Source organism: Tyto alba, unplaced genomic scaffold (genome assembly GCF_018691265.1).
Source record: "Tyto alba isolate M040663 unplaced genomic scaffold, T.alba_DEE_v4.0 Super-Scaffold_44, whole genome shotgun sequence".
Taxonomy (NCBI): domain Eukaryota; kingdom Metazoa; phylum Chordata; class Aves; order Strigiformes; family Tytonidae; genus Tyto; species Tyto alba.
The window spans coordinates 13,757,786-13,779,259 of NW_024881320.1; the positions used below are offsets into that span (position 1 = coordinate 13,757,786).

Sequence of the window (21,474 nt, forward strand, 5' to 3'; positions counted from 1 at the left end):
GGGAAAGAAAGGTGGGGGGGGGAAAATGAACATGTATCAGAAGTCTCTGTGTTCACTGAAATTTGGATCGCTCTGGAGCTCGTGGCTATTCTTTTTGAATAAAATCATCTGCTGCTGAAAGGCTTAATATCACTACTGAATGAAGTTTTCTACCTGGAAAGACTTATTAACTTTTTTTCTGTGAAACAGGAGGAGAAAAACCGACACGGAGGCCTTGCAAAGGAGAAAGGCATGGAGAGGGATGGGTTTGGGAAGACACAGCCATCCACCCTGCAGAGCTCCTGTCCCCAGAGGCCACTCGAGCCAGCGCGTTGCTCTTGCTTGGCCAGAGCACACGAAAGCAAGCAGAGATGGAGGGAGAGTCCTCGACGAGGCACCCGAGACCTTGCTCTGAGCTCACTCTTGGCACTGGAAGTTGTCTTTCTTCCCTGCTTCATCTTGCTTCCTCTCAGTCCCCACCTTTTGCCAAGGGTAGGTGTTCAGTGGATGAACCATCAGGCCAAGTCTCCACTGGCACCTAGACCTATTTCTACTTCACCCCCCTGCAAGACCTGCTCTGAAGCAAGTGAAGTCATTCTGGACCCAGCAAACCGGCCTCCCTCCCATCCTCTGGCAGCCAAAGGTGCAAGGAGGCCATCAGAGCTGGCCAGACGGAAATTATTTCCATTAGGATGGACCTTATCTCATGTAATTTTAGCTATTTAAAAGTCAGGCACCTACTCCAAGCAAACCATTCAGACTCTGCAGGCGAGACAAGCAGAGGGAGGGCTCCTCACCCACCCTGCCATCCACGGGGTGAGCTCTGCAAAGCGAGCAGCTTTGCTCTCTGAAAGCGCCCGTCAGGCTCCGCTTTGCGCGGAGGGAGCCTGGGCACCAGCCCAGCCCGGGGACACTGGGCCTGGGCGGCATCTTCAGCCGCCCCGCACCGACTCCCACCCGACCCGAGCCCCACGCAACGCATCAGGAGCTGAAGGTTTGCTGCTGGAAGCACGAGTTCACCGGGGCTCAGCCTCCCAGGCTGCTCCAGGCGTGCAAGCGTAGGGGGTGAGCAGAGGGACACGCTTTGGCCGCAGCTGGGGCCAGCTTTCCCCAAAACTGGGATGCCACAAGCCAGCTCACGCACCCAGCTGGGCCTCTCAGCCTTCTCTGCTGGGGTTTGCTTTTCCTAGGGCTGCTTTCGGCTGGGAGATGCCCCTCTGCAATAGCCCTGTGCAGGGAATTAAGGAACGCTGAAGATTTAAATAAGGAAAACATATAGGTGCTGAGGCTTTCCTCAGCATGAAAAATTCATTTTCTCCATGGTTATATCCCTTAATGAGATGATCAGTGACCTGATGAATGTCAGGTCACCAGTTTCCAGTACAATAGTCTGTGCACTCTTTTTTAAAACTGTGTTTTTTCCAGCTACCTTTTGTCTATAATGAAGGAATAGCACTAAAAATACGTCCCACCATATTCTCCAAAGACATAAATAGACATCACTCCCCTAGAGCCAAGATAGACTTACTTATACCTGCCAGCTGGGGAGTGGGTCCATCCCTGGGAAACAACTTCACTACATATGCACACACATACATTTATATATTAAAATATATTTTTATATATATTAAAATATATTTTTATATATATTTATATGTTAAACCTGTATAAACCCACAAAGGTAGGTAATACGTCTCTAACATACTCAATCCTGAATGGTTCTTTATCTTATATATGCAATTTATTTTTTATATATATAATTTATTTTATATATGTTTTCATATATTTTTATATATAATTTTGTATATATTCAGATATATATATAAAAAACCACAAAGGTGGGCGCATATTTGTCTAATATTTTCAACCTTGAATGGGTCTTTGTTTTACTATAATAATCTTATCCCGCACTCCCTTAAAAAAATGACATCTTTGTAAAGGTACACAGTCATTTCTATGCTATCGGTACAGAGGATAAGTTATTAAGGAAGTGAGCATCAGAAATTATCCTATAAAGTCAGTGCTGTGGATTTTAACCCTTTCAACCATGCCAACTCTGAGCTGGTGTATTTATATATTCCAAGTGTTTCTGTTCACTGTATCATCGAGTATGACCACAGGCCCGCATAAAAATGCCAAGCAATTTTTAGCACAAGCTCAGCATGGCTAGATGCCATGCTCTTCATATGGCATGAAGCCCTTCTAATAGTCCTCACTGTTTTACCTCCTCCCTCTCACTCCAAAAAAACCCACGATGAATGTAAACCTTCAAATCTTTCCATTAACTGTAATAAAAGAGTAGTTTAGCAGCAAAAAAATGTGGGGGGGGGGGACATCGTTACTCAAGTTCCAGTAGAGGTTGGGAAGCTGGCATGGGAGGGAGGGGGAAAAAAGCTATTTCAAGTGGTAGTGCACCCATAAATAAATAAATATTGACATATTATGCCAGGATCTGTGCTGTCGTTGGAAAGGGCAGGCAGGGAACACAGGGCACATTCAGAAGACCACAGAGATGATTTAGCTTGAGAAGAGTAAGTGTTATATATACATTTAAATACATAGATGTTTTTCTGGGTCTGAGCCTGAAAATGTTTGTACACAGGAGTACATTTGCCCATTTGAGTAGGATTACGGGTCTAAGCTCTTGCAAGATTACAGGCATTATTGGTTGCGCGCCGGCATGATTTGCACGGCTACGGAGAGCCGTGCTCAGGTCACCGGCTACGGCTGCGGTGACCACCGGCAGCCGGCTCCCGGGCGGGCGGTGGAGAGAGCCCTCCCAGAAGAAGGTCACAACGCAGGTCCCCACAGCCCCCCACTGCGACCCAGCTCTGCTGGCCCCGGGGAATAAAGGATCTAGGGTGGCTCCTGCCCCCCCTGGACGGAAAAAGCTATATTGAGCATCTACATCTGTCTTAGGTATAATCATGGGTATGGCAGTGTTCCTGCAAAACATTTGCACCAGGAAGCAACTGGACACGTGGACAAAGTTCCAAGTGAAGTGAAAAGTTAATTACTGGCAGGACCTGACATTTAGAAAAGGACTTTAAATGGGATTTTTAAACAGGATTTAGGCTTGATTTTCAGCTTAAGTACTTACATCCAAAACTGAGATTCAAAAAGACCTCTTCAGCCACCTGGCCCTGGAGATCCCAACATTTTCTAATACCCTCCTTCTTCAACCCGAAACCACCACGTCTATGCTCCTGCTCTGCGCATCCAGAACCAACCAAACAAACACTCCCCTCCTGCCAAAGACTCTCCAAAAGCCAGAAACCAGCACAAGCCTGGTCTCCACACAAAGATCTCCAGAGGCATCTGGAGCATCTTTAACAAGCCTGCTCCCAGAACAAGGATGTGAGCTTTGTCTCTAAAGCACTGCCACCTGGGGAAAAAAATACCCAACAGCTCTTCCGCAGCAGCCTGATGAGCAGAGCTTCCCAGAGCTAGCCCAAGTCTCTTGTTGCTTTAAGCAGGTTTAAACCCACATGCAGCCACAGAGACATCTGTTTAGCACAAAGCTAGAGGCTGTTCTGGATGGGGACATGTCAGAAGGAAACACAAGGTCTCTGCGGCCAAGAGGACAACCCACAAGTGAGATCCTGCCTCTGTAACCCAGCAGTTAAAGCATTCACCTCAGAGTGGGAAGTCCTGGATTTTGGCCCCACATCCTGATGATATTTCAACAGCTTGCTGTAAAATGCACATGCAGATACCAGAAAAGGAACTGTCAGTAAGTCCTGGCTTAGCTCAAGCCACAAGTGACATGCAAAGCAAAGCCCGGGCTGCTCTCGCGGTCCTGAGTGGGTCCCCATGACGGAGGCACGCATTACCTCTGCATCCTGGACATCCTGTGGAGCTCCATGTCGTCGCTGCCGCGGAAGCCTTTCGCAAAGGGGTTGTTCTCAATCTTTAACTGGGTGATCTGAAAGGGAGGAAATGCAACGAGTTCATTGCAAGTCCAAGGCATGGCCTGGGAGAGAGGGGATATTGTTTATTAAACCCAAGCCAGTAGGGATGTGGGGGGAAACGCAGCTTTCAGGAGCTCAAGTCATCCTTCAGCTCAGGCACTGACCACTCCAGATGGGCCTTCCTCTAGATCTCTCCACTGGAAAAATATCTCCTGTCAACAACCTCTCGCTTCCCTCAGGCTTGTCCCATAACTAATAAGTGGGACTGCACACACAGAGACACGTTTTTCTCTGGAGAAAACCTGCTTTCTTAAAGTTACTTACTTTCTTTGTGCTGTTGGGACAGAAAGGGCTGCACTGACCAGGGATGAAAGTCATATTGCCTGAATAAATCCCACTGACTCCAACAAGCACTTTCTCATCAATGTGCAGCCATGACCGAAACCTTACCTCTCAGACCCTGGATCCTCTCACTCAGACTGGCAAGGCTCATCCCTTCGGTGTTCCAGACCAGCTAAATGAACTTCAGGTGCTCTGCATCAGACATTCTTCCACAGCTGACCCCACACTGCCTAAGGTACTCAGAGGGCAACTTCACCTCTGACCATCGTGCTCTGGAGGAATATTTGTCTCCCCACTAATTCTAGAAGGAATTAAGAGGGACTCGTTTGCTCGCTTAGTTGGTTACCTTCAGCATCTAAAGTTTGCTGGGATGAATTCCCCTCAGACTCCTGACTTTGGTCCTCTTACAACATCTAAGTTAAAAGTTTAAAGCAGCTGCCATATAAAACGTACCCTTATCCAAAGCAACTGTGTTACTCAAAGCAATGCAATCCTTTCCTTCACATGCCTCTCCTGAGGGCTTAGATGAGTAGGTTTTCTCAAGCCAGGGATTGTCATTTAAGTAAATGTTAACTGTGGTCCAGCAACACCCTCAAATGCCCTGCTGATCTTGTACAAACTCTGCCATGCCAAATTTGATGCAAATGCTTTGGTGCCTTTGCAGAGCAGGACTGAGTCTGGATCAGGTGTGATCTAGTTGCAGTGCCCTAATATTCAGGCAGAGGCAGAAGAGGCAACAGTTCCCCTTCTTCTCTTTCTCCATCGCTGCCTGGCAGTCCAAGCCCTCAGCCAGGAGACCCACGTGCACTTGCCCAGGAGGAGAGACAACCCTGTGTTTGCCACTGGAGGAACTTTCTGAGCTCTCCGCGTTTTATGGAAAGACTGTCCTTCCTTCCTACTGAAAGTTGGCCAATGGGAAGGAAAGAGCTCGAGATTAATGGCGGGAGAACAGAGAGAGGTTCATGTTCACCAAGTCAAGCACACACAACCGGACCCACCTCTTTGCCAAAATTCAAAGAGAAAAATCTGGCTCAGCTAGTGTCAATAGCAAACCCTGCCAGGTGTCTGCACGACCAGATTATTTTGCTATTTTCTTGTCTTATAGCATTTTTTTTTCCAAAGGCCATTTGTTTATTTGCCATTTTTGCCTAATTCAGCCCTGAATCTCACACAAAGACCCCATCACCACTACGCTTGTCCCCATGGGCATTCCCATTAAATCAAGACCTAATTTAGTATATAAACAGGCCATTACACTTTTTTTGTCATGCATTTCAGATTTCAAAGAGAAGGGTAAACAAACAATCTATTTGATCCAACTTGCCATTTGAGCCGTTCTCTAGCAGTAAAACAGGGGCGCATTTTATAATAAAAAGCCCTGAATCATTAGACAACCAGCTGTGTATTTTGCAAAGAAACTGCCTATCGGTTTCCACCTTAGAGGTGGTGGCACTTCTGTAATGAATAATAGGCATTATTCAACTTTTTGAATGTTTCTATGCAATTTGCATTCTGAAGCACACTAAATGTACGAGTTGTCCTCACTTGCCGAACCCAATGGCAATATTTGCTTGCATAAGTGAAGTCCTTCACTGAGCAAGGATTTACAGTATTGGCACCAGCACACAAATGTACAAAGGGCCGGATTCATCCCAACCTAACCGAAGGCATTTTAACCAAGGCGCCTGCACTGGGAACCTCGTCTCCCAGCATTCCTTCTGGAATCAATGGAGGGAGATGGGGACTGCCAGAGGGCACTGGGGCTCTGAGGTGGGTAACGTTGCCTTCACAGGTCCCCAGCGCTCACCATTCACCAGAGAAGGAGCCGTCAACACGCTAGCGCCTAATTTAAGGACCTCGGATGAATGCCCTGTTTGATGAATCAAGCCTTTAATCACCCCAAAAATGTCAGACAAAATATCATAAGGGACCTTGATCTTGCAAATACGTCGCTTTATGAGTAGAGAAGACCCCTAACCCGCATCAGGAACACTCTTACAAGCAAAGGTATTAACATATGTGCTGGTGGCAGCAAGCTCCAAGTGAAGCACGGCTGACTTCAGCCTCCTTGAAATTAAACATCTGCTAGATTGAAGGCATCTAGAAACCAGGGACTGCAGAAGGTTTTAAATTGGGTCTCAGATCTTTGGTGTAGTTCAGACAGATTTCAGCAGGAGCTTTCAGAACAAAGTTTCCCTAGATGACACCTGAAGGCATCAGCCCTCGCACTAAGCCAGGAGAGTCCAAGCCAGATTTAACAAAACCATACACAACAAAATAGAAAATAGAGAAAAACTGGTGAATCCCTGCTTTAGAAAACAGCCTGTGGAAGATATTTTGTTTGGCCAGTTTTTGTCTGACTTACAAACTATTTCAGAGGTGGAAAAGCAAACGAATGGATGGAAATAACCTTCTTCTGGATCAACTTTGCCATAGCGAAACTGTTTAATTGACTGTAACTCATTGGGGTGGGAAAGAAAAAGCTGTCAGAAAGTCAATTGACAGTTACATCATGAAAAATAAAAAAAATACAACGTCCTGCGAGGTCATTAAGACAGAGTGCCCAGGGCTAAATTATATAGCACAGATTCAATAAAACTGTAGGGCTTTGTTTATGTATTTGTGACTGAAAGAAATTGATGGCAAAGTTCGCTACTGACCACTGATTTCTAAAGCTGCTGCAGACCCCTCTGAGATGAGAACTTTCCGGGGTGAGGCCTCCCAGATTTACACTTTTTGGGGCTTGTCTGACCTATAGGTTCATCTTCACTTTAACGGGAAGTGACAGTTCCCAATGAAATCTCAGTGCCGCTCCTCCACACTCCTTTCTCTGGGCTAACTGACCACAAAACGCTTCTGCTGAGACATTTCCAACGGCACCTTTAACTCCAGCATAATAAAATTTAGCTTTGCATTTAGTTAGGTCCAGGGAAGACTTTTTTTTTTTTTTTTTTTGCACAACCATATATTTATATGGGTATTTGTGTCCACAGGCTCATGAATATTGTTATGTCCAGGGTCAAAACCACCACTCAGTATTACTTTTTGTCACGCACTTGCCATAATAAGATCTCTTTCTCAATTGCTTCTAACCTGACAAAACTTTGTTAAGGTTGAAATGTTCTACACCAGGTAAATACCCTGGGCTCTGTTTTATTTACTTATTTTACTATCAGCCGAACTAGTCACACTTTTTTTTGAGCACTTCAGCTAAGCAAAAACACACGACCCTGACCCTATGGGGCTCTTCTGAAACCCTAAAGGCTGGGCATGCTGGAAAAGGGACTTCACGTCCTGCAAGGGATGGGGACCCTTAGTTTCTGAGCTCTCTTCTTGTGATGATCTGCCCCTCTCGGACAACTTAAAAGTCTGAGTGGGGAAAAAAAATCACCATTCAGGTCAACCTATTTAGTGAGGAAGAGGTCAAGGTGATTATCCTTGAGCTGAGCACGCATGGACCTCCCCATGCTGTGGGGATACGTGCTGTCCCTGCTGTGCAGGTGACCCTGGTCCTGCTCAGCACGGCAGAGACGGGCCAGGACCATTCCTGCCACCACCACAGTTGCTGTACTGGGAGTAACAGGGAGGCTGGACTTCAGGCTTGAAAGCACAGAGCCTTTTTCTTTTACACTCTCACATACCCCAGGTGGAAACCAAGTCAGTGTGGAGGAGGAAGCCAAACCAGAGAAATAGATGAAGACAAGTTGCCTGCTGAGACTACGTACATCTGTCTGGGCCAAACAGAGGAGCTGGATGGGGAACTGGGACTCGGAGCCCAAGGTGAAGGCCAGGGGAAGGGGGGGGCTGCTGGCAGGGGGGGAGAGGATGCTGAACCCAGAAGCCAGTGAAGGAAATGGGAGGGATTGAGAGCCAGTGACTGGTCAGAATTACTGGTGCAAGACAGAGGGGCTCATTGAGGAGGGTGTTGGCTGAACTGGGAAACAAGGACGGAGGATGAGAAGAGACAGGCCTTGCCCAGTGTTGGGCTGGGGGCAGGGAGAAGGTGGGTCAGGAGGCAGGAGTGAAGCTGATGAGAAATAGGGTGTCTTTGCAGAGCTTGAGGAGGGGTTCTGGATTAAAGACCAAAAGGGGACAGCTGCTCGGAGCTGGCTGAGCATCCTGTCCCGGGGCTGGGAAGGAAGCAGGGTCAAGACTGAGGACAAAGGGGCAGAGGGGGTCAGGACTGGTTCAGACACAGGTTGTGAAGGACACGAGACCTCTTGAAGGAAGCGCTCTCCCACCGAAGCCTGGAATGGGACTAAGCATTTGAGAGGAGAGATACGAGGAACCACGGAGAAGGTCAGTGAGAAGAGAAGGGATCACTGCAGTCCCCAAGTGACTGAGAGCTGCACATAAGCTACCAGTCCTAGCGACAAAGAAGAGATAGATGGTCTCACCTCACTCAACACCAGGGAGCCCTGCCTATCTCAGCTCTTGGGGGACCCCCCTTCGGAGAAGAGCCTTCCCTGAGTAAGGAGGGGAGCTGCCCCTTCTTGCCATGGAGGTGGCAAGACACAGGACCAGCGGCTCCAGACTGGGCAGAGAGAGTTTGGGGGACACAGCCCTGCAGGGCTGCTCTGAGGGGCTGGACCGGCTCCAGATTCTACACAGAGGCAATCCATAGGATGCCAGCCAGGCCACCACCCCGGTGGCCTCTATTGAAGTGATGGACGTGGCTACCTGCAACCAAAGACAAAGAGAATTGAACTGTCAAGGCAAAACATCCTGAGCCCAAGGACCTGCCCGCCTCCTACACAACCCTGCCAGATGCCTCGACGGAGCGGCAAAAGGCCACGTGCTCGGAGGAGAGCCGCACAGGCAGCTCTCCACAATTTGGCAGGATAGAACACCAGTCAGCTCGGTCAACTTAACAGCATTCTTTTAGTACAGGGGTCTTTCTGGGAGTGGGATGAACCTATATATTCAGAAAGCCCACCAGCACGTTTCTCTATGCCCTCCGGTTATCTGGGAGTGCATCAGATTAGACTTCAGCCAAGCCCTGCCCCAGTCCTCTGCTTTTCTATGGCGCACGTAGCATTTCTGGGTGCCTATAGCATCCCAGCTGGGCCTAATGTTTCCTTAAAAGAATTTGGGCTACCAAGAACGTTAAATAAGTTGGGGGGGGGGGGGGGGAAAGCATAAAACCGGATATCCTGAGGAGGGGAAACCAATATAAAGCCCAAATCCAGCTAACGGGCAAAGTAGGTTGTAAAAATTAATGAGAATAATTGTTGTGAATTCTTGCTTTTGAAAGAACCCTCATGAGGGCAGAACCTTAATTATTTCTGTCTATTAGGGTTCATTTCCTGGTCCTAAGCAGAGAGCTAGTACCTAATAAATACGAGCTAGTAACACAATGATTTAAGCTACAGCAAAAAGGTACTTAACTGCAGGGGAAGTTAATATTTGGGAATCAACCTGATTGCAAGCACCCATTGTGTAAATGGCAAGGAAATGAAATGTGCATGTGACCTATTTTAACACCTCAATATTTCTGGGGTATTTTTTCAGGGTTGCAGAGAGGGGGGAGGTGGTCAACCAAGCTGCTGACAACCACACTGAAAACTTTACCAAAACTTTCTTCATAGCTTAAGCCTCCTTTTGGGGAGTAGGGCTGGCGAGGGGGAGATCCCAGTGTGCTTAAATATCTTTTCAGGCTGTCTAAAATATCAGGGGAAATAAGCACAAGCCCTACATTGGGATTGCAGCTGTGCTATTGAAACAAATTGACGGCTCTGAAATCAGGCAGGTATTTCCATAAGCTGTGTAAGCATAGACTCAAACGCATTTGTGGGCAAATCATACAATTAATACTGTAATATAATTCACCTATAACATACATGTATACATTTGTAAAATTTAGACACATGTGTACACATGTAAAAGACACACATATAAATTTGTTTGTGTGTATATATTTGTACGTGTGTAAAATACGTGGGTATATAAAAACTATGTGTAAAATATACAAACTGTGTGTGATTGTGCAGATAGGAAAATTTACATGAAGGATGAGCTACAGGTGATGGGTGGAGGTGGAAAAGAGATGGTTGTAAATGGGAAAAATTAGGTAGTGCACTGACAGAGAGACGTGGGGCTGGACAGGCAGACCCTCCTTGGGGAGCTCAATGTAGACACACACAGATCTGTGGTACCGCGATCATTTATGGCAACAGAAAGCACAGTCTGCAGTGCCACGTGAAAATCCATTGTGCCAAGCAACATCTCAGCTGCGAAAGCTGAACTCGTGTTTCTGCCTGTGGAAAAGACCCCACTTGCCCCTCGCCTCGGCGGAAGGATGTTACCCCCTGTGCACAACCAGCATCTCCAACAGCACCAGCTGCAAGCTGCCTCAGCCCTGATATTATTCTCCATCTGCGCTGGGGCAAGCTACAAATTTTATTCCCTTCCCTGGAGGGAGATGCCATTTAGGGTAGATCATTCCCTGGTTTATTTTTATGGCTCTATCTTTCTCAATTGGGTCTTTATCTTGGGGCTACAGCCACTCTTTATTTGTTCCCCCAATGATTCAGTGCCGCAAGAAGAGGAATGCGTGTGTTGGGGTGGGGGGGGAAAGGAGGGATGTAAGTGTATGTAAAATGTGTAGGGGGGTGTGTAAAATATGTAGTGGTGTCTGCATGCGGGTGCATGTGTCTGGTGGGACGCGAGCGCGTGTGTGTCTGTAGGGATCCATGTGTCTGTCAGTGCGTATGTTTTGACAGAGACGGATACGCAGATGTCGCTTCTTATCAACCAGATGTTGTTGATTTACAATCAAATATTCCTGCTCCTCCTAATATGGCAGTTTTCCCAAACTACTGTACTTACATGTTTCTGCTTTGCTTTTGTTTTATTTGCATGATAATTTCTTTTTCTATAAAACAGTCCTATTTTTCTTCAAAGGAAAGCAGTTAAATTCAGGTCTGTTTTCTTATAGGGAAATGCCTTTAAAGCGAGCAGTGTGTCCTGTTTTATTAACTCCCAGTTCTATTAATATTATATTCTTTCTCTGAATCCATCAAGCAGAAGTTAAACTTGATTTTATAGCATCCACAGCGGAGTTATAATTTAAGGCATAATTTGGCAAGGACTCAATTTGGATTCAACTTGCTTGTCCTGGTCGTGCCAACAGCTCCTATTTTAAAGGGCAGGGAAGTATTTTCTTTTCTCCCTAGTTACGGTGAAACACTCTTTCTTCTCCAGCCTACCTCTGCTTTCTGCACCTCCTTTGCCAACTGATGGACAGAGGAAACGCAATCATTGCACGCAGGTTTAGGAGCTTCCTATTTACATCTCCAGGAAAGCATCCAGGATTTTTCTGGGGTATTAAATGACCTTTCTCCACTTGAAAAACAATCATTTCATTCTGTCCAGTGCAAAGGAACCATCCTACCTGTCCGTAAGTACAAGTAAAAGTTTGTAGTAATTGCTTTCTACGCAGTTTGGGGAGGAATTTGCTTTTATTCCGAAGGAAAATTGTCTTTTCATGGGGCTCTGCCCTAGAAAGGGCCTGCGGGCAGCGCTGAGGGGCAGTTGGTGAAAGGCATCTCTAATACATCTGCTGGGAATTACCCCAGCCCTAAGCCTTCTTCCCCAGCCCTAAGCCTTCCTCCTTCTCTGGCCTCACTGGTTGGGGAAGCCCAAAAGCGGAGCAGGGGAAGGCGAGGGTGCAGCAGCCCCCCAGCAGGGCGCCCCCGAGCAGACAAGCAGAGAGGGCTGGCAGTGGGAACCCACACATGCCTGCCCAGCGGCACCCCAAGAAAACTGTCTTTGATTTTTTTTTTTTTTTTCCTTTGTTTTGCTTGGGCAGGCTGGGAGCTGATTTCAGGCACAGAGCCTCCCTTTCCTTCCAGGGCCTCCTCACTGCCAACCCTGCAGCCCCCCGCCGACCTCCCCGCAGGCCCCCCGAGGAAGGAGCCCCATCCCAAACAAAGGGCCGGAGCGCGGCCAGCCCGGGTTATCAGCCCCCCGGCCGCGGAGGGGAGCGCCGGGCTCCCTTCTCCAGATTACAAGCCTTTGACCGATGGGGAGGGGGGAGAAGATAAAACCAACTTCCTCGGTTGGTCGTCTCCTCTCTGAGCAAACCATCCTGTTGAGCTAATTCCCCCTCGGCTCGCCCTAAGCCCCGTCTTTAGACGCTTTGTATGTGTCGCCAGGAATAACAGGGGATGGGATGGGTGTGTGGCGAGAGGAAAAGGAGAAAGGGAGGAAAAAAAAGAAAAAGGAGAAGGAAGGAGGAGAAAAAGGAGAAAGTGGGGAGAAAAAGGAAAAGGAGAAAGCGGGGGGGGGGGGGATGGAAAGAAAAGGAGGAGGAGAAAAGAAAAGGAGAAGGGGGAAAGAGAAAAAAAGGGAGAATTGGGAAAGAAAAAGGACAAATGGGAAAGAAAAAGGAAAAGGAGAAGGAGGAAAGAAAAAGGGAGAAGTGGGAAAGAAAAATGAAAAAGATAGGGGAGGGGAAAGAAAACGGAAAAAGGAGAAGGGCGGTGAAAGAAAAAAAAAAAAAAAGAAAAAGGAGAAGGAGCGTAGGGGGGGAAGAAAAAGGAGAAGAGGGAAAAAGAAAAAGGAGAAAGAGGGAAAAAAGGAGAAGGGGGGAAAAGAGAAAGTGGAGGGGGGGGGGGGGGGGGTGGGAAGAGGAAGGAGAAGGGGGACAGGGGGAGTAGAAGGGGAAAGGGGAGCCGGGGCCCTCGGAAGCGGCAGCGGGAGGAGGGGAGGCAGGGACGCGGTTCCCGGGGCGAGGCTGGCCCGGCCCCTCACCTTGTGGTTTTGGTAGGAGGTGACGGCGATGAAGGCGGTCTCCGGGAAGACGTGGGTGCAGAAGGCGGTGTTCTTGGAGCCGAAGCCGTTGTTCTCGTCCGCTTTCACGATGTGGAGCCGGGGCTGGTATTTGTGCATGGAGTTCAGGATGATCTGGGCAAGGGGAGAAGGAGAGGACATCCCGTGGGAATGGGGGAGGCACAGCGTGACGCACCCACCCACCCACCCGCTCCGCTGCCCGGGGAGGGGGAGACGAAGAGGAAGAAGAGAGGGGTCCGCAGGTCTTCACTTCCCCTTCCCTAAAATATTGGCCTCCTAGGGCTCCCCCAGAAGGGCTGACTTAGGTGCTAGGTGCATCTCTCTCAAGAAAATCTCCCCCCCGCCCAGCAAAGGAGCCCATCAGGGCCGGGTGATGCTGTGAAAGGTGGCTCCTTACCCACTTCCCCCTCCCCGGGCTGTGCTGCTGTCTCCCCACATCCCCGGGGTGGGGGCAGAGTTGCTCCCCCAACACACGTTGACATGAACCTGCTGCTAGTGGGGGCTTCCCGCCTTATCAGGTCCTTGACAGCCCCCCAAAAACTCCCAGTTCACCATCACGACGGTCCGAGCATCCCAAGCGCCCCCCCCCCCCCCTTCCCCCCTGAGGAGGGCAAAGAGGCAAGACGGGGGGGAGGGATTTAGTGTGTCCTCCCCCGCCAGCCACCCGCGGAGGATGGGAGAGGAGGGTGGCGGGGGACGCGCTGTGTTCAAGATAAAAAGCGGTCCCTGCTCGGTACCGGGTTAATCTCGGGGGAAGGGGGCGGAGGGGGGGGCGGCGGGGGGCCGCTCGGTCACGATAATGACTGCCGGACCCTGGCGACAGCGAGACGCAGCGCGCCCCGCCGCCGCCTCCCCCGTCCCGGGGGTTTAAGCAAATTGCTTTGACATCCAGGAAAGTCGTAGACATCAACGGTGAACGATCTAATGGTTTTTAATTTCATTACAGCGACTCTAATTGAGAGACTCCTGGTGCAGCTCCTCCTCTGAAGTCCCTTATTGTCCCCTCAGCGCCTTCGGTTTGTTTAGAGGGATTTTTCCCCAGAGCCGCCTGTTCGCAGCGGGGGATGCTCGGCCCCGTCCCCCCGGGCCAGATCCCGCCCTGGGACTGCTCCCCAAAACCAGCCCCGGGGGGCGGAGGGGTCCCCCCGGCTGCGGGGCTGCGGAGTCCCCGCTCACCCCTCCCTCTTCCCGGGGTGAGGAAGGACCTTATCTCTGGAAAGCAGCACTCGCAAACCGCCTTGCCCCCAGCTCGAGGCAAAAATAAAATAAATGTTAATTTAAAAAATAAAATTTAAAAAATAAAAAAATCAACCCCCCAACTGGATGGGGGAAGGAGCGCTCGTAAAAAGATGCTCAGCACTGGGGTGGGCTGGGGACTTGTCCAGCCGCTCTCCCCGGCAGCCCCCCCCTCACTTCTTAGCGACCACGTGGGCGAGGATTTAATAGCACTAGATTTATCATTAAAAAGCGAAGAAAAAAAAAAAAAAGTGGAAAAAAAATGAAACTGAAGTGTTGAAACAAGACTGGAGAAAAATACACTCTTGGAAAGGGATTGCAGGATCTGGATTCACATATGCGCTTAAGTAATTATATATATATATTTTTATAGAGACATATATATTATTCATACATGCACATATATATTTGCTCAGAGGAACACGCATCTTTGGAGACCTTCGAAGGAGGGCTGTTTCTGGCTGCAGAATTCACACAAGCTTTCACGGCCCCACGAGTCTAGCAAAGACCTTTTTATATCCAAGAAGCTCTAGCGGGATTTCAATATTATTTTTTTTATTGTCTTTAATTATTGTTTCTTTTTTTTTTTTTTTTTTTTTTGGATCGAAGAATCCACATGGTTTTAGGTCCTATTTCCTCGAATAAATTATGCCTGATTAATTTTACCTGTTAGCCAAATTCACGGAGGCAGCGAGCAGATTTTAACACTCCAACACTCCCCATGATATTAAAACCAGGTAGCTGAATACTTATTTAAGCTGGGTGAGTTTCGCCCACTCGCGGACTCCAGCCCCCAGGGTCTTTAATCAATTCCCACGCGGTGCTGCGAAATAGCCCATTTCTAAGGTTTATGCTTTTATTTTGGGGGGGGGTCCTTCATCGGGGTTCATCCCACCCTTTCAGGGAAGAAAATAACACCCCACCAACACAACGGATTTGGGTGTGGGTGCCATTACTACGACCTTGGTGGCGCTGGCAGCGTTGGGGAAAAACAGGCGTGGGAGAAGGACGTGAGCACGCGTGGGACTCCCGGTGCCCTTCTCCCGCCCCTGGTACTTACATGTCCGAAGGGGTCGAGGTGGTTGTTGGTGAGTTTGAGCTTCTGGAAGGAAACGAGCTGCCTCATCCAGTGGGCGCCGGTGGCCGGGGAGTCGGGGTGCACGTAGAGCCGCCCTGGCATGGCCGGCTCTGCCTTCCCCGTCACCGACCTGCGTGGGGGGACAGGCACTGAGTTTCAGTTAAGGGGGGCCGTCCCGTGGGCTCCTGCTCCCCCATCCATCCCCTCCCGTGGGGTCCTGCTCCCCCATCCATCCCCTCCCGTGGGCTCCTGCTTCGCCATCCATCCCCTCCCGTGGGGTCCCTCCCACTTGGGTATCCCCGTACGCGTGGGCAGCGCGGTGCCGGACAGTCCCGCCGTGCTTGGGGAGAACAGGCATTTACAAAGACGCTCGGGGAATTCATGGAGCTTTTTGGCACCTTGCCCGTCGGAGATGGCTCTCGCTGTTTCCCCATTTAACCCCCTCCTTCCCCCCCTCTCCCGTTACCGGCACCCAAACCAGGAGCAAAGGACAGACCGTGTACCAATCCTTTAAGAGTTTCCTGCCCGGAGATATTCCCTTCCTTAATGTAATTAAACTATCAGCTCCACAACAGCCAATAATCTCATCGTCAAACAGGATGACAGTTATCGTCAACTAATTGAGAGAGACTTTTCGCATTTTTTGGATGCATTTCTCTCCCAAGGACTGCAGGAGCATCCCGAGAGGCTCAGGTGAAGCCCCTGCATCCCAAAATCTCTCCTTTGCAGGGGAAAAAGAAGGATAAACCGCTGATTCAAGGGTATCCCTCAACCTGTGCTGCCCAGGTTTGGCCAGCCCGGAAAGCCCGGCATGGAGCTCCCCTCCCTCCTCTTTCCCCCACACTTGCATACCATTTATTATCTGCAAATTTGTATCTGTGGTCATCCGCTGGTACAATATCCATCAACAGTATGTACTTAGTTTTTGGATTAAGTCCAGTGACCTTCACTTTGTAACTGGGGAACATACGCCTATAAAAAATAAATATTTTTTTTTTTTAAAACAGTACATAAATACAAAAGCGGAGAAGGGAAAGTTTTCCAAAGTGGTTTCGCGTATGTGTTTGCGAAGAGGAGACGAGGGGTGTCATTTAACAAAAGGACAAAGTCACACTTTCGGACGGACCTTCCCGAAAGGCTCGGGCAGAGGAGAGGTGCACCCTTCCCCCGGGGTGCAGGAGATGGGGGGGTGCCACTGGGTGCCACCGCGGGTCCCAGCTGAGGCGAAACAGGCGGTTTATCAAGGCAAAATAGGAATAACGAGGCTGGCTTGCTTATTTATTCTATTTATTCACCTACTCGTGTGCCTGATCGTCTATTCATATTTTTACTATTATTCGTTTCGCCAAGACTTCGACTCTCCCTTTTTCGAGCAAATCTGATCGTAACAAATTTTGGAAACAAGTTACTTCCCTGTATACATAAACGGCTGGAACGGTAGGGGACATTTGCCAAAAAAAAAAATCTATAAATATATGTATTTAAAATACATATATTTCAATCACCCCCTATGTATATTAATGGCTCTGTGTGCAGATATTAAAAAAACCCTCCGTGCGCTCAGGTGTAACCCCAAATCCGTGTGCAGCCGTACGCGCGTACAGAGACATCAGCAAACACACCTGACAAATACTTGGAAACACTCGGATACACACTGAAGACAGGGGCTTTTCGAAATATTTTCCATTACTGCAAGGCAGGGACTTAAAACACTGATGTTATTTTAGTTCGAGCTTTCCAAATATTTAAAAATAAAGCAGCTGAAAATGTATCCCTGGACTTAAAATACGCATAAACAAAAACCCCACACCTCTAAAAATACTGCACACTTCTCCGAGGCTCGGGCTCTTATCTCTGCTATAGGGCATCTGGGCTGGGCTTTAATTCGGTTGTAAAAAACTGGAGGAAGGAAAAAAGCTACCAACGAATAAAGCGAGGATTTATCTTTAACGTTTTAAGGGCGAAGAATTCCACCTGAAGAATGATCTGTAACTCCATCGAAAACACCTGAGCAGCAAGAACAGGGACTTCTCCAACAATAAACATGGGGAATTTTATAAAAAGGAAATCTATCCCATATCTTCCTAAAGCCCCTCCACTGTAAATGTCTTTTTATTGCTCTCCAGATGAGGTTTCTGTCCACTGCGATTTTTTTTGTTTAAAATTTCTGCAAGGTGGTTTATGTCTCCCCTCCGTGCGCTGCCTTTTTTTTTTTTTTTTTTCTTCTCCCGTGAACTTGTTTTTTTTTGGGAGGTCCCTCTGCTCCCCCAGCCGGCACCGGGCTGCGGGGATCGACAGGACCCCGGCCCCAACCAGCTTTCCCCCATATATTCTCCCCCCCCCCCGCTTTTGTACCACGTCCTCCTGGACACAAGACCCTTCTTAAAAACCGATTTTTCCAGCAACATCGAGGTTCACGGGGAAGGCGAGCCGTGAAACGGATCTGTTCGCTAAAACTTTATACAACCAACTCTATCTTTTTTTTATTATTATTATTATTTTCTCCTCCCTCTTCAGGCAAATTTTGGACGACCACAACAAATACCAGATGACAGAGCAAAATGAAAGTTTGACTCTGCGTTGTTTATTGTGCCCTTGCAATCTAAAGCCACTACTATTTCTACGCGTGGAAGGTTTGGTTGTTTTTTTTTTTTTTTTTTCCTCTTCCTCCGAGGATTTTAATTTAAAACCACAACGAAAAGAGCCTCTCTCAGGCTGCCCCCAGTTCGCCGATGGGACTGGAGACACTATTTTACTGGGTTTCGCTGGCTTAGGCACTCCTCAATTTAACAGTCCTCTAACACACTAATATTAAGGATAAAGCCAAACCGCCCCAAAGGCACCCGAATACACACGCGTACACATATAAGTATCTATGGATCACGTTTACTAAACCGGTCATGGAATCGATTACGCATAATCCCAATAAAATTGGATTTGCAAGGCTGTATATTTTTCTATACACCCACGCAGACAAACACACACATACAGAAATGTGTATCTGGACGCAGTTAGATCCGCATGCTATTTATTTGCGGACACATCTATCTATGCATCTAAACAGCTTTGCTATCAGTATATAAACAGTAGCTTAAGACCACATATACTTTTAAATGGGGTGGCGTGGGTGTTCTGGATGTATTGGCATCAGTGTGCGCAAAATAAATAAGAAACTTCTATAAACAGCGCAAGGCATTACAAAATCTCAGAAGGGCCGAGCTGCTCAGCATTTAATAAGCAAATTAATATTTAATTTTAAATAATAATGATAACAACAACAACGAAACCGCCCAGTGACCTGCTCTAAACAAGGTTAGTTTTTGGCCAAGTGCTTGCAACTCGCGTTCGCCTGGAAAGTTTCCAAAGGCCTGAAATTGGGATTAACGATCCAACTGTTCTGGTTTAGAAAGAAGCCAGAAGAAACAATTTCTGGTCAGTGTATCCTCGCAGGGAGGGCTCCCCGCACGCCGCCCCGGGCAGGGCTCTGCGGGTGCACACACACGCACACACGGGTGGGTCTGGCACACTCGAGACGTGACCGTAGCAATGTCAGGGAGAGACGGGCCGCGGGCACGCACCCCCACCCACGTGGCTGTGAGAGCACGCGCGTGTGTGTCCCGTAGGCAATTCCCCACCACCACCACCCGCAAACACGCACAAACAAAAAGGCAGATTCAGCCACGCAGACACGCGGGGGAGCGCGGACCCCACCCCGCCCCCCGCAACTCTTACCTCCCGGCCTTTGTTATGATCATCTCCGTCCCCACTTCGTGAAATTTCAGCCACAGCTCCCGTTCGTGCAAAAACACTTTGATCCCCTCCATGCCCTGCGAGGGAGGAAGGCACAAACCGTCAGCCCCGAGTGGGGCGGGGAGAGCCCCACCGGGGGGGCAGCCAGGGAGGGGGCGGCGGGAAGCTCGGCGGGAAAAGGCCGGAGCTGGGGGCATTCCCGGGATAAATCCAGCCGTTTATATGGTTGCAAAACCGGGGAAAACGGGGGTTTACAAGCCGGAGCTGGGTGATGCTGGCTAAGGGGGGGCTGGGGCAGGATCCTGCGGGTCTCGGAGGTGGGGGGGGGGGGGGGGGGGGGAAGGGGGCCCGGAGCCGGCCAGCCCCCCCATCCTCCCCGCTGCTGGGAGAAATACCCCCGCGCCCCGGCCCAGGACCCAGCCGGAGGAGATTTACACCCCTCCGATGAGTGATTTCCACCCGCCCGCTTCTCTTCCGCGGGCTGGAGCGGCGTGGGGTGTCATCTCTGCTCCCCGCGCCCGCTCGTTTCATTCACCCACACCCCACGGGGGCTGCTGGCAGCGCTTGGCACCGCGGGGACACCACGGCCCCTCACCGTGGAGTGGGAGGCACAGTGGACCGCCGCCCCTCAAGCCAAGCACATCTTTGCCCCCCACCCCACCCCCCCCCACTGAAAATGAAGCCCCGCCAAACGCTTCGGTGGTCGCTTTCCAAACGCCCACTGTGGCTCCGAGCCCTAGGGCAAGCCCAGGACCGGTGCCCGTTGCCCTCACCCCCGTGGGCTGCATCCACGGCGGGGGGGGGGGGAGGTTCCCCCCCGGGGGTTTACCTGCCAGGGGATAAGCGAGGCTCTCGGGGAGGGGGGGGGGGGGCGCCGCAGACGCTGAAAGCGAAGCGATCTCGGTGGAAAAGCCCTTCTCCCCGCCTCCCCCCGCCCCTCCGCTCCGGGGCTGCCCCGAGCCCGGCCGAGCACCGGGGACCGGCCCCCAGCACCGCTCGGCCCCGGGCGGGAAAGGCCCCGGCGACGGGGCAAGAGAAGCTGCCGCCTCGGCCTGCTCTCCTCGGCAGCGTGGAAGTCCGTGGGGAGCTGCGGCAGGCGGGTCTCGCGTGGGAACCCACACGTGTCCCGGTAACACGCGGCACCCCGCCGGAGGGGTGGGTGAGGGGCTTAAGGGGATGAGGGATGATGGAGGGTGTGAGGGGCACCCCAGCGTGTGCCTAGCCCCGGGGTTCACGCGTGACACTTCCCCCCAGGGCCCAGCGCGTGGGTGCGGGCAGAGCTGCGGGTGCACGGCGCGCGCGGGGGCTGCCCGTATATACACATCCATACTTATACGAACAGCCACGAGTGTTCTTAAGTCCTTAGCAAATATAGACACCCACACGTAGCTGTCTGTGGGTGCGTTTCCGTGTGCATTCGTACATTCGCGCGTGGGCTCCTGTGGTTGTGCGTCCACCGCCGCGTGGGCGGGCGCCTCTGGTATTGTGGGTGCTTTTCCACGCGTGCCCCTCCACGCACCCCAGCATTCCCGCATGTACTTTCCCAGAGGTTTAGCGCTTGAACACCAGCCCAAATAACACGAAAGCAGGATGAGGCCCACACTCAGGTGAGGCTTTTCACTCCCGTGGGGCCTAAAGCGGCTCAGCACCACCCTGAGCTGCAGCAGCCACCCAGCTGTGCTGACGTTTAGGGAGAAAAAGGCAGAGAAAAGGGAAAAATAAAGAGCGAGGGGGAGAGAAAAGAGGAGCGTGGGTCCTTACCTGCTGGGTGAAGGCTGCCTGGGGTGAGGTGGGGGACTTGCTGGTGGCCCCCAGCTGAGCGTCCTGCTTGGCTTCAGCCTGGAGCTCTTTGGCCTCCGAGTCAGCCGGCGTGGTCGGGAGCCCAAAGCCTTCCTCGCTATCCGCCATGTTACGAGCTTCCTTCGCTGAATCCCCCACTGCAGGCACACATCGGGGAGAGAGCAGAGATAAGAGACGCATAAGTCAATGCTGACGTTTAATAAAATATATATATATATATATATATATATACAGATATGTAGCAGGGAGCGAGCCGGAGCGCGGGGCAGGGCTGCCCGACAAACTCACGCTGCCCGCAACTCACTTCCAGCCGCCCGGGGAGGGAACAAGGCCCTTTAACTTTGGGAGAGGGAGAAATAAAGACTTTTATTTATTATCGCAGCCCGCAAGGGATGATAGGATTTGGGGGGGGGGGGGGAGGGGGGGGGGAGGGGGGGAAGGGGGAGGCGGTATTATTAAATGCATCTTTTGGAAAAGGTAAACAGCGTATTTTAGGTCTGTCTGGCAGGACACAAGGAGCAAGGTACGGGGGGGCCATGGACCAGCCAACTCATCACACAAGTGACTCTGGAGGTCAGGGGTCCG

The 21,474-nt window shown here is 50.2% G+C and overlaps 1 protein-coding gene across 1 annotated transcript in view; it reads right to left on the bottom strand.

Annotated features, from left to right (window-relative positions):
* The window catches only part of TBX5 (T-box transcription factor 5), a 37,810-nt gene extending 16,789 nt beyond the window's left edge, over positions 1-21,021 (bottom strand). Inside the window, exons 1-6 of the mRNA XM_042805307.1 lie at positions 20,851-21,021; positions 19,072-19,166; positions 16,192-16,311; positions 15,322-15,469; positions 12,987-13,139; positions 3,813-3,904 (exon numbers count right to left, since the gene is read on the bottom strand). Coding sequence (XP_042661241.1) covers positions 3,813-3,904; positions 12,987-13,139; positions 15,322-15,469; positions 16,192-16,311; positions 19,072-19,166; positions 20,851-20,997 — 755 coding nt within the window. The 5' untranslated portion in view covers positions 20,998-21,021. The remainder of the gene's footprint in view (positions 1-3,812; positions 3,905-12,986; positions 13,140-15,321; positions 15,470-16,191; positions 16,312-19,071; positions 19,167-20,850) is intronic.
* Positions 21,022-21,474: the final 453 nt, after the last annotated feature.